General features: G+C 37.1%; 1 protein-coding gene across 8 annotated transcripts in view; it reads left to right on the top strand.

The window, feature by feature from the left end:
• The window catches only part of shn (schnurri), a 283,143-nt gene extending 265,918 nt beyond the window's left edge, over window positions 1–17,225 (top strand). For 7 of the 8 annotated variants that reach the window (XM_067774070.1, XM_067774069.1, XM_067774068.1 and 4 more), the window contains 5 exons: window positions 3,780–5,259; window positions 5,330–5,450; window positions 5,727–10,939; window positions 11,010–11,236; window positions 11,320–17,224. In XM_067774070.1, the coding sequence (XP_067630171.1) occupies window positions 3,780–5,259; window positions 5,330–5,450; window positions 5,727–10,939; window positions 11,010–11,236; window positions 11,320–13,730 (9,452 nt within the window). In that variant the 3' untranslated portion in view covers window positions 13,731–17,224. Of the gene's footprint in view, window positions 1–3,779; window positions 5,260–5,329; window positions 5,451–5,726; window positions 10,940–11,009; window positions 11,237–11,319 lie in introns of all 8 variants that reach the window. The other variant, XM_067774073.1, reaches the window with a different exon arrangement.
• The last annotated feature ends 1,187 nt before the right edge of the window (window positions 17,226–18,412 follow it).

Below are 18,412 nucleotides of genomic sequence, written 5' to 3'. Positions count from 1 at the left end.
AAACTACCATATCTAATTTAATTTCACTATCAGTGCCATGTATATACTTTTGTTCCATACAGTAAATAAAAAATATAAAAAATTAAATATACACTTTTTTAATTTTAACTTAAACATGCACAATGAGTCATTTGAAAAAAAAAAAACGAAAAAAAATTGTTAACTTTTTCTTCAAAAAAGTTTTTCATTTAGTTTTTAATTTAAACAAATATGCCTTTCAAAATTTATTTATTTTTTTCTTCTGTTCTAATAAATTTTTACATATATTTTACAAAATACAGCAAAAAATATAAAACTTTTAGACGGTTAACGGAAATTCCATGCAGAGTTGGGCATTATTCCAAAAAATTTTTATTTAGATAATATTCGAATGAAAATGTATCTTAAAGAAATTGTTCAAAAATAATTTATTCATGAGTAAATTATCATTGAATAAATTTTTTGTAGATAATTTATTTTTGAATAATTTTCTGATTGATAATTTGTTTTGTAAGCTCATTTGTTTTAAAGCTCGTTCATTATTAAATTTTTTTTTGTTTTTTTTTTTTTTTTGCATAGAGAGCTGCTTTGACCGTTTTTTTGGTAATAAAATAAAAATTTATTGTTTTTTCATACCTACGCGTTTCGACGCGACAGCGCCACCCTCAGGGTATTCTGTTTTTATTAACAATAAACAGGAAAATAGCAATTAGTTATAAACACACTTAATAATTTTCTCTCAATATAATATTTTTTCATTGCGTGTTGACTCACCATGTAATGGTATTTGCAAAAATATATAACTAAATCCGTAAGTTTCTTCTTACTTTGTATATGATTTTCTAACATCACAAAACATTAATACATATAACATTTCTAACACCAGTACATTAAACATTAATTTAAAAATATATCACAGTTCTTTTCCATTTTGATTGTCAAGTTTATTAATTTTATTTTATTACCGCAGTATATGCACTATTTGTGTTGTTTATATCTTCTTTGAAGTTTATGAGGTTTCTCAGCTGTTGTTGTATACGTAAGGTTTCCAGTGTTAGTCGTCGTTTTTCTTTTCGCTCTATGTCCAATATTTTAGCGTTGGTGAAATCAGCTGTGTGATTGTTGCTTGTCAGGTGTTTTGCAAGTGCTGTTGTATCCTTTTGATTTTTGGCGTCCATTTCATGTTCATGTAGTCTTATACCCAACGCTCTTTTTGTAGTGCCAACATAGCTCTTGTTGCATTCATCATTTTCATTGCCTTTACACTTTATTTCATATACCACATTATTCTGATCTTCTTTTTGAATTCTATCTTTAGTTTTGGTAAATATTTTGTTTACCGTGCTATTAAATTTGAAGAAAACAATATATATATAGGGTATTCCATCCCATTTCGACCAATTTTGAACCCGACCCCTTTAGAATTGGCTGAAAGTTTTTCTTCTTTTTCTAGCTTACGAAAGACGTTTTTCAGAATTTTTTCAAATTTTTTCATCCAACTCAAAAAAAGTTATGAATTTAAAAAAAACGCCGTATTTGTCTTCACAATTCTATAATTTTTTCAAAAATTTACCGTTTGGAATCTTTTTTTTTTTTAATTTGTTTTTAAATGTACTTTTTTGTAATTTTTCAGTTTTTCGAGATTTTTCGAATTTTGCCATTTTTTTTTCTCATAAAAAACTTCAGTCAATTCTGCAATCAACCCCACTAATCCCGGAATGGGCCGATTTTTTTTTTTTTTATTTAATTGAAAAAAAAAATTTTTTAATTTTTTTATATTTTTTCCGAAAAGTAATTTAAAAACAAATTAAAAAAACGGTCAATTTTTGAAAAAGTTATAGCATTTTGAAAACAAAAACGGTGTCCAACTCAAAATAAGTTATGAATTTAAAAAGAAAACGGTGTTTTTTTCAAAATGCTATAACTTTTTCAAAAATTGACCGTTTGGAATCCTTTTTTTTAAATTTGTTTTTAAATGTACTTTTCGGAAAAGATACAAAAACATTTTTAAAGTTTTTTTTTTTCAATTAAATAAAAAAAAAAAAATCGGCCCACATCCGGGATTAGTGGGGATGATTGCAGAATTGATTGAAGTTTTTTATGAGAAAAAAATGGCGAAATTCGAAAAATCTCGAAAAACTGAAAAATTACAAAAAAAAAAAAACTTTACAAATTTTTTTGTATTTTTTCCGAAAAGTACATTTAAAAACAAATTAAAAAAAAGAGATCCCAACCGGTCAATTTTTGAAAAAGTTATAGCATTTTGAAAACAAAAACGGTGTTTTTTTAAATTCATGAAAAAATTTGAAAAAATTCTGAAAAAAGTCTTTCGTAAGCTAGAAAAAGAAGAAAAACTTTCAGGGGTCGGGTTCAAAATTGGTCGAAATGGGATGGAATACCCCATATATATATTTAAATTTGAAGAAAACAATATATTTCATGTTAACTGTAAGAAAACAAGTGTTTCTTTTCAGTTTATTTATCATTCGAATAACGAAAAAAATAATTTATTCGCCACTCAAATGGAATATTTTAAATAAAAAAAAAAATTTATTTATGTTTTATTCGTTATTCGAATAAATGTTGCCCAACTCCAATTCTGTATAATTTTTAGATTTTTTAAGAATAAATCATTTTTTTTAATAATTGCAGCCAGTTTCATGAAAAATATTTTGAAATATATGAAATATGAAAAAAAATTAAAAAAAAAATATTTTTGTTTTTCTTTATTTACTAAATAATTACTTTTTTGGTTTCCCAAAATATTATATACATATATACATTTGATTATAAAGTGCGCGTAGTTATCGTTGTTGTTTTTTACACCAATTTTTTCTTTATTTAAAAATTGTTTAATTTTTTATATCTTTTTAATTCAGTTGCTTGCTCTTGACATTTTTTTTTAAATTAAACTTAAAACAGAACTTATTTTAAAAAATTTTTTTTAACTGAAAACAAAAATTACCTTCTCGATTTAATTTCGTTAGCATAATTGTTATGAAGAGTGAAAAAAGTTAAAAAATATTATGAAATTATGTTCGTTTGAAATGTTCGCAGCCAGTTTTGTAGAAAGCATTTTTCTGTATTGATTTTACGTGAAATCTGACAACAAACAAATTTTGTTTGCTTAAAATTTTAGCAAATTTTTTTTACTTAAAAATATTTAAGAAAAATTGATATATTTAAAAATAATGAAATATTTAAAATCATTTACAGCCAAATTCTAATAATTTCGTGTTGCTTGGATTTCATTTGAAATGTGACAAAAAAAATTCTACTAAAAAAAAAATTTTGTTTAAATTTTCCGATTTTTAAATGTTTTCAAAATGTTTCTTCTTCTTTTAAAAAGAAAAGTATAATGAAATACTTAAAACAATGCAACTTTCGCGGAATATTTTAAGTATTTAAATGTTTCTTTTTTATTACACGAAATTTTAATCTTTTCAATTTCAAATATTTCAAAAAACTTAATAAAACTTATGTCACAATTGAAAAATTTCCTTACGATTTTAAGTTTTTAAATATTTTTCAGTATAAAAAAATTTAAGGATTTTTTTTTTATATTTTTGGTAAGGAAATCAAAGAAAAGGAGAGACAAATTTTATGAGTGTGGATACTATTTCTAGTTCAATCATTTTTTGACATTCAAATGACCATAACACACCCTTAACATTTAGTTTAAAGTCGACATATGTAGCTTCAGCAGTCTTTTACTTTATGTATTAAAATTAATCACATTTTTTTTTTATGAAATTCAAAAAAACTCATAACCTTCTCTCATTTTGTCTTTCCGCTCGTAGATGATTCTGTTGATAAAACGCAGCAATCACGCCCGAAACAAAAGGAAAAAAATCTCAACAACATCAATATGGATGCTGCAGCAACAACAACAAAAACAGCCACAACAACCAAACATTATAATAAAACATCAAAATTACAAAATAATCATCGACGCGGCACATATCGTACACAAAGTGGCGATACAAACGACAATGTCAAAGTTCAAAAACAAACAGCAAAACAGGCAAAGGCAGCAGCACAACGTGCCGCTGCAGTAGCCGCATTTACAGCAAACAAAACGGCAAGTGGTGCAAAAGATCCACTTGCAATCGGCAATGACTCAACGACGACTGCAGCAGTACAACACGAAAGTGGTTGTGCTACAAGTGGAGGCAAAGCCGTACGAGCCAAGGAAGCTAGAGAACAAAAGACTATTGTAAAACAAGCAGAATGCGGTGTAATAACAGCAGCAGCAGCGCGCGGTAACACCACCGCCGCCAATCCAACAAATGCCATTAAGAGCCCGACTGTCAACACGAGTGGCAATAATAACAACAACAAGTACAGTGATAATAATAATAGTAGTTTTAATAAAAATTATATTACATTAAGTCAAAATGAGGTGCTGGAGCGAAAAAGTGATAGGCCACAGCAGCGGCACCAAGAAGTCAGTAACGTCAGTGATAACAAAGCGCTAGCAGATATAACAAAAAATATTAAACCAGCTGAACCAAAGGCGCCTACAGCAACTCAAATAGCAGTAGAACCAAGTACCTGGAATAATTCACGGTATTTGCATAAAAAGTTCAAACGCTTAGCCAGCACAACAGATGCAGACAGCATGGTTGCGGATAGTCAAAGCGTTAATAATGCTGGAAGCAGTGCGAGTAGTGAAGCTGGTAGTGAGGCGCCTCCAACGCGCACCACATCAATTTCCTCGTCAGCATCGACGAGCTCCATTTCACCGCCACCAGCATGCACACCGACGCCAACGCCCATTGCATCCACGACCGTGCCAATCAATGCGTCAAGCGCGCAAATTCCACATACAACGAGTAATGTACAAAATACTATAGCTGTCACAGGGCTCATGAATGGACATGCCCACGCATCATTGGCGGGCGCTACAGCTATCGAACAGTTGATTTACAAAAATAATAACAAAAGTGATAGTAGTAACAACAACGGCAGCCCAACGAGTGTAGCAAACCATGGCGATTCCACAGCGTTGCACCTCAATCCGCAACAACAATACGAAGCTGACCAATTGCCAAAAACCATGCTGCATATTTTCGATAATCAGCAAGCGCAACAAAATAACGGTAACACGGTCAGTAGCTCTACCTCTGGGCGCTATGTATGTCCCTACTGCAATCTTAATTGTACAAAACCTTCAGTACTGCAGAAGCATATACGCGCGCATACCAATGAACGTCCATATCCATGTGATATATGTGGTATCGCCTTTAAAACGAACAGCAATTATTATAAACATTGTCGGTGAGTGTGCTGCCATTTTAAATTTCCATAGTTATTATATATTTACAAATTGGTTGTGTTCTTATTACAGTTCCCGTTCTCACGCTGCGCGTAAACGTGGCATTGAAGTACCCATTAGCGCGGATGATGGTCTCTTTGGTGGATCTGATCAGGAGGGTGATCCAGAATTAAGCAACAGTAGCTCTGATGTGGTAAGTGGAAGTGGTAGTTTTTACTGCTTATAACTGATGTAACAACAGTTTCGTGATATCTAGAATGTTAACTTTGCCGTGTGTTAACTTTTACACTCTTAACACTATGTTTTGTTGTTGGCTCAAGAGAAAACAAACTTTCTTAGCGCTATGCATATTTCGTTGAGAAAATTCTTTCAACTATCGAAAACTATACCCACTACTTAGCATTGACTGAACTAAAAATCTACAAGTTTTGATTGCTAATTCTATAACCCTCTCCCTTCTGCTCAACAGATCAGTCGTACTGCATCACCGATAGATGAGGTAAGCAATCCTTCTTCCCAAACCGTGGCAAACTCAGCTACACATGTTGCAACATCAATCGGTATTAGCCCACAACAACTTCAACAACTGCAACAGCAACAACAAAAACAAATACAACTGCAGCATCAACAACAGCAACTTAATTTAGCCATGCAACAACAGCAGTCTGCAGCACCACAATTACCTCACCACACCGCGTTACCTTCTATCCCCTCACCTTCCTCGATATCATCAACAAAGAGCGCATACTTACAACAGGCCGCGCAACAACAAGCTCAGCATTTATCGCTTGGATCGCCTGCTGCCGGCACATTGCCGCCTCCGGCATCTGCCAACAACACCGCAAACATTATCGCTGTGACTTCAACACCCAAGTATGTTGGCAACGCCGTCATTGAGCATAAACCATATAAACCGAAATTTCATAACGCCGCTCTGTATGACACAACAAAAGAAGCAGGACAGGCAGCCGCTGCAGTAGCAGCCACAGGTATGGCACCAGGTTTGTTTCAACCACTACCATTGCAGCAACAACAGCTTCAAAAACATCACCAACAAAATTTTACAGCACAGACGCCACAACAACAGCAAAATATTCAGCCGACCGTGGAGCAGCATTTATCAACGCAAGCACAACCGTCCGCGCAGTCCTCACCAGCACCGCACATACCACATCATCCTTCACTTTCGCCGAGTACACAAGTGAAGTTGAATAATCATATCAACTCGCATCAGTTACAATTACAAATGCAACAGCAGCAACAACAACATCAACAATACCTACAACAGCAGCAACAGCCCTTGTACATGCTGCCTACGCTTAGCGCAGGTCTACCGCTACACCACCACGTGGCACCAATATCTCCGAAGAGCGCTACACAGCGTCCAGATTTGATGAACGCCACTGTAGTGGCAGCAGCAACCAATATGGGTTACTTAGGCGCGCCGCGTATGATTTATCCTGGCGCAATGGATTTTCCACCAGAGACCCTACATTTAATGATGCCAGAGAGCAGACAGAAGTTGCAATATCAAGTGCAGCAGTACAAATGGTTAGAGCAAGAATTGCAACAACACTTACATAAGCTGAATCAACAACACGTTCAGCAACAGCATCATCAACAACAACTTCAACATTTAAAAACACAGTCGCCACTTCAACCACCGGATCACGCGCCGCCAACACCACCAGCAATACTCAAACCAACTGCTACTTTGCCAATCCACCCGCGTACGCTGAGTAGTCATCATACAACACCGCCACCACCAATCACTTCAGCGACGTCTGTGAAACCTGCGCAAGCGCAAACTTCACAACAAACGCCTTTGCAATATATTGTTAATACTACAGCTGTTGTACAGCAACCAAATACAGCAGCGGGCGGTGGCAGCACTAATATTGGTATGAGTAGCGTGAGCAGCAACGTTGTGTCTACCAACAACACCACAGTCTCTAAAAGCGCAGGTGTGTTGCATAGCAATATATCAAATGTGGCCACGGCTAGCAGCGCGAATAAGGTGGCAGATTTAGTGCAGGAGCACATCAGCAAATTAATTTCGCAAAATGAAGCGATCGTGGAAAATAAAGCGGTACTCTTGCAAAAGAAATATCCGAAAGGTCTCAATCGCTCGCGGAGCTTTAACAATAGTGGCAACGGTTTGCCGACAACAACATCCACAAGTAATACAGGGGGCAGCCTTAATCTGGTGACAGCTATATCTGTGGGTAATGAGAGTGCCACCAACGCACGCTTGGCGCAGGCTATAGCGCAGAAGCAACAACAACAACAGCAGCAGTTGCAACAGCAATTACAACAGCAACAACACTATCAGCAACAATTCCATCAACAACTTTTAGTTGGTGGCTCACAAATGCCACCACCACCAGTGCAACATCATCAGCAACAACAGCAACAAACTGTTTCTCAACTACGTTTCGAAGACCAACATCAACAGCAGCAGCAACAGCTTTTGCAACCAAACGGTATTTCGAAGCACCTAACAGCGTCTATCACCACGGGAAAGGCGGTAAATGCATTTGTGTCCACACCACAGCAACACATGCAGGTATTCCATCAGCAGCAACAGCAGACACAGCAACCGCAACAACATGCGCCAGTAAACGCTTATCAGCAACATGCAAGTATACCCTCTGTCTTACCTCCACATAGAGCACCCACACGCCCCGCGCAATCGCCAGGTGTCGCGCAGAATGCTGCACACATGGATGCAATTATGGGCGTGAAGCAACAATTGATGCCAGCTAACAGCGCCAACATAAATGCCTCTAATACGCTTGCTCTGCCCTTAAATCTCTCGGCCAAACCGAAAACGCGCCAGGAAGAAACCGCGGATGAAATGCCTGCAAGTAGCAATACGTCTACCCCGAACAGTACACCGCGCAAGCGTCTCTCAATTGAGAATCAAATTTTCAATACCATTAGTGATGGTTCGACTAATAACGCGTTAGTAGCGCCATCAACTGTGCCAAATACATCCACTGCATCAAATGTCAAGCAGCCTTCAAATGTGTCCATAATTAAAAATTTGCTACTAAACGCGCGCGGCTTAGCCGTACCGACGGGAGAAGGTGAGGATGCCGTTTATAATTGTCCACTTTGCGCTAGCACATTTCGCACTGCAGAAGATCTGCAGCTACACAACAGCACATACTGCCAAGGTGCTTCAAGCGCACCCATTAGTCCCGTATCATCACCATCATATCGTTACTTCCGTTCGAACTCGATCTCGTTGAATTTGCCTGAGCTGAAGAATTCGATATTTCGTTCAAGAGACCCACTGCCGTTAGCTAAATTGGCTTGGTATCAACTACGCACGAAGCCAAGCTCATTGGTTTTAAGTCGGCTTAGTGCCTCGCAAGCGGGCAGCTCAAAAGCGACTACGACTACGACAACCTCTGCCACCTCAACAGCACCGACGAGCTCGACAAGCAGCAGCAGTGTAGCCAGCTGTGTTGCATCACCTATTGCTACACCACCCACAACCGCGACAGCAGCTCCACCAGCCGCTTTAATATTACCCGATGCCAACACTGTGCGTTTGATTGATGCACCGCTTCCTTCACCGGGCCCGCTACTGGGTAAAACTCCGCTTGTCGACTTTGGTAATACCAGTGAATCACGATCCAAATCTGAAGATGTGATTATAACAAAAATGCATGAAGATCGCCAATTTGATGAGCACCCACCAGCCAAACGTGCGAAACTCACACTCGATACGAGTGAACCTTTCGTGCTCGATTCAACACCAATCGATAGCAGCGCCAACGGCTTAGTGTCATCTTCTACAACCGGGAAACGTTTGAATATAAATTCGATAAGCGGTGGCGATATGCAAATGCTTACACACAATGTCACCACGAGCAACGAGCTGGGCAGCGGAACAAGCAAAAAGGACGAATGCACGCGCCGTTTCAACTCATCGGGGGGTTGCATAATACCGATTTCCGAGTGCACTGATGTGGATAAAAGCCCAAAGATGATACGCACACCGCTACTATCTGGAGGCAGCTTTCAAGAGGTTTCACATAAACCAAAAGATAAGGACAACAAAAATGCTTCTGCTCTCCCATTTCCCAACAGCTCCACTTTCACGCCTAAGCTCTGTCTTCCTGGACTTGGTTTGCCCACAAATGGACCACAACATTTTCAATTTCCAATAAATTCAATAACCGCTTTCAATCCGCTTACACTTCCACCTTTGCAGTCAGGAAGTGGTGGTGTTGAGAAAGTTATACCCCACGTGCCCGGTATACCAGGTCCCAATAATCTCACACCACAGCTACCACCGCCGCAAAATCTGCAATTACCGTCACAAATGCTGCCAATCGGACGTTCTCTAAGCCCCAATCGCAAAAAGACACAAAGTCCAATGCTACTAGGAAGGAGTGTGAGTCCAAAATCTTTGGCGTTACCTTCACAAGATAGCCTGAAATCTCTGTCGCCATTCGGTGGCGTCCAGAATGTACCTAGTGAATTCGATCGCGTGCCACCACCGGCTGGTATGCGCACAGCACGCAATTGGAGTCAGAATCTGCCAACGACTCCTTTATCTAACAAAATATCCACAGGCAATGGCAGCTTAGATGTCCCAAGAAAACATTTCAACTTCACGCGCATGGCCGAGAATGTTAGTCCACGCAAAGCTAACAATGTTAGTGCGCCAAAAAATTCGTCACCAGAAAATGAAGTACGCCACTTCAACTTTGATAATTTAGCAAAGGATGGTGGAGTAGTAGATAGCCTACGTACAACTAATTGTTCTGCACAGCTGACCCCACTACATGTCGACATCAATTCCAGTGTTGCAGGTGTACTTACAAGCTGCAGCGGCACGGAACCCACTGAAGCCGAGCAAAAAAAGGCAAAGTTTCTACGTCCGACAAGTTTGCCCCTCAAACCAGGCACTTTTACACCGAAACGTCACCATGGTATTACACCAACTGCAAACACGCTCCCGCTCATATCGCCCGAGACCCCACGTCCTTCAAAATCGTGCGTGCAACTTTATCTCAATGGTCACGCCTACACTTACTTGGGACTCAAGTGTAGTACGAAAATGTTTTATTGTACTGTGAATTGTCCACAACCGTCTTACGTAGCAGGTGCCCAAAAGCTCTCCATGTATAGTGTTTGGCAAGTATGCGCTGAAAACAATCCACACCCACTAGGTTTCAAACCAAAAGTGGTAATGTCATTGTACGACTCACGGCAAAAGACCTCGACGAGTACTATGGCGGGCACTAGTAAAATACCCTACTCATTGGTTGTGTCACAGCAAACTGTTATGACTCCATTCGAGAATAATCAAGGACATTGGCAACATCATCAGCTCAAACAAATATCGCTCATAACCAATAACACCGAAAGTGCAGCGGGAGATCAATTAAAGAAAATCAGCGCTGGTAGTACCAGTAGTGGAAGTAGTGGCAGCAGCAGTGGTGGTGGCATGGATGGAAGCGTTAAAAAAGATTCAGTAACCGGTCAAATGTTAGTCGGTGGCTATGAATCGCATGAGGACTACACTTACATACGTGGGCGTGGACGTGGACGTTATGTATGCTCTGAGTGTGGCATAAGATGCAAGAAGCCGTCGATGCTGAAGAAGCACATACGCACACACACTGATGTGCGTCCCTACACATGTAAACATTGTAACTTCAGGTGAGTACTAAAATTACACCACAAATAAATTTAAGCAGTGTATATTTACCAATCGTAATTTCAATCACAGCTTCAAAACAAAGGGCAATCTCACAAAGCATATGCAATCAAAGACGCATTACAAAAAATGCCTCGAGCTTGGTATTAATCCAGGTCCAATGCCAGCTGATGGTGAATTTCTTGAGCCCGAACCAGAATTCGATCAGCAATCGACCACTTCGGCTGGGGGACGCACATCGTCCATACCAGGTGAATCGGACTCCGATGATTACAGTGATAACGAGTCCGAAAGCAGTGGTAGGCGTAATTATTCATTATCTTCTAACGAGTGTTACATACTGCAAAAAATTCACTATATAATATTCTCTTTTTTGATACAGATACCGATGAATCGAAATCTCGCTTACAAGAGCATGAAGCGGCACGTTGCCTTCTTTCGCTCTCTATGACACCCCCTATTGGACAAAGCATCTCGCCGCATCCTAGAAGTGAATCATATCCATATCAGCAGGACGAACGTGTAGACCTGCCGACTATAGCCTTTGCAGCAGAGACGATTGTGGCTTCAACAAACACCACAGCTCCAGCTAGTTTACACAGCGCTCATCCTACCAATATTAAACGCGTAATATCGTTTAGTTCACCAAAACCGCCCTTTGACTATCAAAAGCAAGAACAATACTATTCAAATCCCGAAGAGTCCAAACCGAAACACAGCTCGAACTCAACTGCAGCTAATTATGAAAGCGCACCAATTGATCTCACCAAACCACGCGTTGCTGCAAATGCAACATCTTCTGCCGCAACTAGAGTCATCTCGAGCTCAGCATGTGTTACTAATGAAGAGTACAGTGCTGGCGCAGTTGTGCCCTTACCCGGACCGCCAGTACAAACCCAAGCGCAAATACGTGACGTTATCTTTGGTGGTAGCAACGAATCCGGTTTTCTCAAGACGCTCATTTCCGTATCGGATAAAGTGCGTAGTTCAACGGAGACGCTTGAGAACTACAAAAACGGCGATGAGCTTTCACAAGCCTACCAATACCATAAAGCCTTCCAATATCACAAAATCAAGCAAATTCAAATGAATCGTAGTTGCCCCGGCGCAATCAATGTGAAGTCGCTCAATCAGAACCTGGCCACTACGTCAACGCTGACTACATCATCAGTAAGCGCAATTGGCATTTTTACAACAACAACGCCGAGTGGCAGCAGTGGCACACGTGTGTCGGAAGGTGTGGCGAATACAGTGGTTGATGCCGATGACGTACAAACTTCAATCGCCGCTGCAAATGCGAGCGACAATAACGGCAATGCAACGGCATTGCGACACGCATCCAATGATTTCGTAACACAGGAAAATGTTACAACTGACTTGGAATTACCCACAATAGAAGTAAATGCTGTCTCAGCGTCTGAAGTAAAAAATCTGAACCAAGTGTTAACGTCGACTACAACGCCAAACAGCAATAATAAACCGAGTACGAGCGGTTCTAATGTGAGCTCTGGTGGCAACAAACAAGCTGCGCCCCCAATAGCCCATTTACCTTATAAATCATCGGATGAAGGTGAGGATAGTGAGTACATATCAGATCAGGAACAAACAGCTACGCCACAAATGTCCAAACACAGTCGCAGTATCAGTAACTCCATAGCCACAACAAACTCAGCAGTCACGGAGCCACATAACGCTAAATTGCCTGCGGTTGTAGCACAACCCGGTACGACTGATTTCACCGGCGTGCTTTCAACACATGGCCGCACAGTCGTTGTAGGAGAGGACGGCCTCAAAAAATCTGGCAACAATGAAATACAACCAGTTTATCCACGTGTGCGCATGTCACCTGATGGCCGTCCGGTATGCAAAGTTTGTACCAAAACCTTTCAAACTCAAGGCCAACTATCACTACATATGAACATACATTACATGGAGCGTAAATTCCGCTGCGAACCTTGTGGAGTATCATTTCGTACGCAGGGTCATCTGCAAAAACATGAACGGGCAGAAGCGCACAAAAATAAGGTAATGATGACTTCGACGTTTGGTGTGCCCACAACCTCTAATCCACGCCCCTTCGAATGTACGGACTGCAAAATTGCCTTTCGCATACACGGACATCTCGCTAAGCACTTGCGTTCCAAAACACATGTTCAAAAGCTCGAGTGTCTACAAAAACTGCCATTCGGAACTTACGCTGAGATCGAACGCGCCGGTATCAGTCTCACAGAGATTGATACAAGTGATTGCGAAAACTCGCTCATTTCACTGAAAAACCTTGCACAGAAGTTGATCGAGAAAGATCCTAATAAGTTGGGCAGTTACACAACGCCATCTGACATGGGCAGCTTGAGCGGGAATGTGGTTGGTTGTGGTGCTATTAGCGCTGGTGTGAGTGGCAGCGTTAGTACTGTAGCAGTGGAATCTACAAATACGAATACAAATAATAGCGCCATTATATCGCAAGACAGTGACTCTGAGGATATATTTAGTGCTGCCACAATGGCTGCCGCTACTGCTATCGCGTCGCTGGATAAAGATAGTGCCGCAAATACACCCAGACGTGCGAATTCAACATCTGAAGATGAAGCAATCGCCAACGGTCTCAATAATAGTCTAAAGCGACGAATGCCAGGCAATTTTAGCAATGGCGAAGAGAGTGATAATCCCAGTGAGAATTGTGGTGTCGGAGGTAATGGAAATGAAAAGCGCGCGCGTGTCTCACACACCGGCACTACGAATGCCGGCGGATCACCTGCCTCCATGACATCATCGAAGGCATCAAATAACTGACATTATGCTTATACGCCACCGAGCGGATGAGTAACAAATATTTTGCTTTCAACCCAAACGCAGATGTCCCACGAGAAGCTGCAGGCGTCACTAAATCCAATGCTTACCACACAATTGGCAACGCCTGTTTTGCCGAGTAGTCATTCGTTTGACGAAAGTGGCGCATCGAGCGCATGGAGTAGCGCAAACGAATGGGAGCAAAAACATTTTGCGATGCCCGAAACGCAGTTTGTAATACCGCAGCTAATGCATAAAAAATATTAATGTCTATGTTTATTTTAAATTATGTTTTGTTCAAATTTATGTAATTATTTTAAGTTCTTGCTGCAGTTGTGCTCATTGCGAAATCAAACGAAAATATCTACATCATAACACCTCAAAACCAATTCTTTAATGAATCCAACAACAATCTGTCAGCGCATATCCTGTACTACATATCGCATGTACACAACAGTTAGATAACAGTTTATTCGCATTTTATGATATCATTATTTTACAATAAGAATGAAATTTAGAAATTATTTGACTTCGCAATAAAACAAGTAAATACTTGTAAAAAATATAAAAGTTTATAGAAGGCATACAGTCATGGGCAAATGCACTTCTTTGAAATCTTTTCGAACTTTTGTTTTTCAAAATTTTGGCGTAAAATTGTTGGTAGACGCCTGCATTATATTTCATAATATTTGTACACTTCTTAATTTGAATTTTTGCAAATTTTTTCCGTATTTATACTGTTTCAGTATTTTAAAAAACTTTCCTTGCAAGTTTTAATTATAATTTTTTTTTTTTTCAACTTTTTATGTCTTAAAACTTTCAAAGTTTTCACAACTTTCCAATTTTTTTTTCGCAATTGTAATTTTTCAATCACGTACTTTAACTTTATAATTTAAAAATTATTTATAAAACCAAAAAATTTAAATATCAAATTGGTTTCTTTAAATTGTAAACTTTTTGAGTGGGTAAATTTTATTTATTCTTACTCTTTTCACTCTTGTAAATTAAAAACTGTTCGCAATTGTTCACGTTTAACAAAAGTGTACATATTTTTTTATTTGTCGTATTTTTAAAAAAATATTTTATTTTATTTTCTAAATTTTTTAGTCTTTAATATTTGTTTTTAAGCAGGCGTTGGTCGCGTTTTCTAACTTTTCTAAATGTTTAAACTGGGGAAGTCATACTTTTTTCCAATAAAATTGTTATCCAAATTTTTTTTTCACTAAATTTTCTTTCTCTATATTGTCTCCCATGGCTCAATTATATGGTTGGCTCATCTCTTCAGCTGATTTTATTTTTATCATTGTATGGTTGATGAGATTGTCAAAAGGAGATGGCAAACTCAAAATGAAACCAACACATTGACAACATTTTCTTACAAAAACTTTTACATACATAAAAACTGCTATGTTTTATGTTTTCGTTTCATTCCATTCGCCTAATACCAATACACAGATTTTGACAATTTGAACAGACATAATTTGTTGCGGTACAGATGAGCCAACCATATAGTTGAACCCTGATTGTCTCCGTTCCACGATTTAAAATTCAAAACTTTTCATGGTTTACAAATTTTATGTATATTTTGAAATTTTTTTTTTCATTTTCAAAAATGTTTCAAATTCTCGAAATTTGATTTTTCAAGCATTTTTTATATTAAGAAATTTTTTTAAATAGGCATTTTTTGTTTCCAGCATTTCAAATTTTTTATTTGCCCAAATTTGGCCAGCCATTCCAAAAGTTTCGAAAACCGTAATTTTTGTGCTAATTTTTTTTATTTACGTGTTTTTTGTTGGTATTTTTTTAATTAGCGCAAGATTTAACTGTTTTTCCCAAAAAGTTTAACTCTTTAAGCAAAGTTTGAAATTATCACTGTACAAAACTTAAAACATCCCATGTTTTTCAAAACTTTCATGTTTTTTTTAATTTTAGTGTGGTTTTCGTGTTTTATTTAGTTTTAAGGTTTAGAAATTTATCAAAAGTTCTTTCTGACTAAACGATTTTTTAAAAATGTGCATTAAATTTTGTATTGCTTAAAGTTTTTATTTTTTCAAAATATTTTTTTTTCTCGAAGTAATTTTTAAATCGGATCTTTCTTTGTAATTTTTCTTTCCTTTTAAATGGGCATATTTCACTATATTTTAAAAATTTAGGAAATTCTAAAATTTAAAATTTTTACATATAACAAAATTGGTACTATTTTTGAATTTGTTTTTAATTAATATTTCGTATGTTTCAAAATTCTCGATATCGTTCATAGGTAATTAATAAGAAATTAGGTCCGCTAAAATTGATATAGCAAAAGTTTTGCCCTTGACTGTTTCAAAACCTACAAACATTTACATATATGTATATCACATAGCAAAGTGCATTTGAGCACAACTGTACCTGCAAAATGAAAAGAATTTATGGTAATTTTTTTTTTGCTGAATGGCGCCTAAAAGTATGCACTGATCAATTGAATGATGTTTTTTCATTTAAAAATATTGAAATTTCTCAAAGATAATTTGTTTTCACTCTGATTCCAACCTAAACTGTGGGCTTCAAAATGTCGTTTCATTATTTAAAGAAAACACCGAAAATTCTATATATAGATATCATTTACAAAATTATAAAACATTTACATGCACATTTTACCGGCAATCAAAAGAAAAAAATAATAAAAGCACCTCAACCACCTATTCATAGCCACCTAAATTTACAAAAAAAAATATCATATCTAAAATTCAAAATTTTGCAGTGAAAATGTTTAAACAAAAAAACCTAAAATCCTCAACATGCATACATATTGATGCAATATATACAATTTCTCTACTCTATCCACTATCATTTTAACAAAAAAAAAGGTATACAATTAACAAAAACAAATAATATATGTATGTATTTATGTGTGTATGAATATTTTTGTGAATGTATGTTTGTATATGGTTATGATAAAAATATTTTGTTTGTAGGAAATCACTGAATTTCTAAATCTAGTATTAGATATTAGGAACATACATACATATGTATAAATATCTAATAGAGTATCCATAAATAATTTTCTTTTTTTAGAACTAAGTTTTAAGCAAATCCACCTATGTAACTTACATATTATTTTATATGTAATCAAAAAATATATAATTGAATATGTACTCTTTTCAGTGCTGTGAGTCTAATGGCTTAGCCTCAACAAAAATTGAAATTTAACGAAATGAAACAAAAAAAAATATATATATAGTAAAAACTAAGAGTAAAATATGTAGGTAAACAAGCAAATTAAAGAAGTCACTAACAAATTAAGAAAGTAAGATATCTTAAGATAAACATATAGTAATCACGAAAAAACATTGTATGTAAAAAACTTAACAAAAGAAATCAATAAATAAATTTAGAAAATGGTGATGTAAACATTTTTAATTGAATTAACTACATATTATTTAAAATAAAAATTAAAAATTAACTGCAATCATAATTTTATTGCTTCAAAACCAAAGGCAGGATTTTTTTTACTAGCAACAATAAAAGCAGAAATTGTGACACATTTAGTTTAACCGTAACGTATTTTCTTCCCAGGGGCGCCTTGTGCAGTTATCGAAAATGGATACAACATTGTTCACCAAGTCTTAATTTCACTAAGGGCTTCGTGTAGCCTTTGATTTTGTCACAGCGGCTAAAATATCACAGCAAATCGTAGCGATGCCTTTGATAATTTGTAGTGATAGAACGATACGAGTACTGAGTGAGTAGTATCGATACTTTTCAAAAAAATACTCGAGTATTTCGTACTCGATGCTTTAGCTCGATACTTTTTCCCGATACTTTACCAACACAAATCACACACAGAAGATTGCGCATTCACGAGTTCAAAATTGCTTTGTTCTGCGCATCTACGTCACAGCCCTGCAAAAATTGTTGGATTACGTGTTCCATTTTCTTCATGTTGGAGTACTCTAACAATACTCCTTTGAAATGCGTTTGCGGACCACCATCAGCCGATCATTGCTCGTTTTTTAACGACAGTGATCACGACACGTAAAGTAAAATATTGCATGCAAATAACTAATAATAAAATTTTACTTTGGCAACTCTGATAAAATGCAACAGCGCACTGGTTTTATGTTGACATATTATATTAGTTTCTTTATTCACGTATGCGTATGCGTATTATATTAGTTTCTTTATTCACGCAAATGCTAAATAACATAAGAATATTCGTAGTATAAAATATAAAAGTTGTATTGCCCTCTTCATTTACTTTCATTTTAAATTAAATTCACTTCGATAATTCTTTCCGACACAATTCCTCTTTAGTACTTTGGCATATGATCCTCTGTGGGTGCTCCATGAAGTACTACAGTGAAAGTACTTTGGAAAGTACTCTCACGTATGTACTCTATGGAATACTCACAAACAAAGCGAGAGTGGGATCACCTACTCCTCTCCTAGGACATCGCAATGTTAATTGGGCCACATTTTATGTATGAATACAGATTAGATTTGGAGGAGTCCTATACTCCCAAAGGAGTATTCCTTACATTATTTATAGAGTACTCGCGTTTTTTGAAGGGAGCTGACTGCTTGAGGGAATGAAAGAAAGAGAGGAAAAAGCAAGAGCTAAAGGAAAATGACGTATGAATTGTCCATAAAAAACAGCTGATCTTTTGCTTACATGCGCAATGCGCAATCTTCTGTGTGTGATTTGT

The sequence above is a fragment of the Eurosta solidaginis genome, chromosome 3 (genome assembly GCF_040869045.1).
Source record: "Eurosta solidaginis isolate ZX-2024a chromosome 3, ASM4086904v1, whole genome shotgun sequence".
Classification (NCBI taxonomy): Eukaryota; Metazoa; Arthropoda; class Insecta; order Diptera; family Tephritidae; genus Eurosta; species Eurosta solidaginis.
Note: the sequence above shows the minus strand (reverse complement) of the source record. Positions and strands in the feature narration are given on the sequence as shown.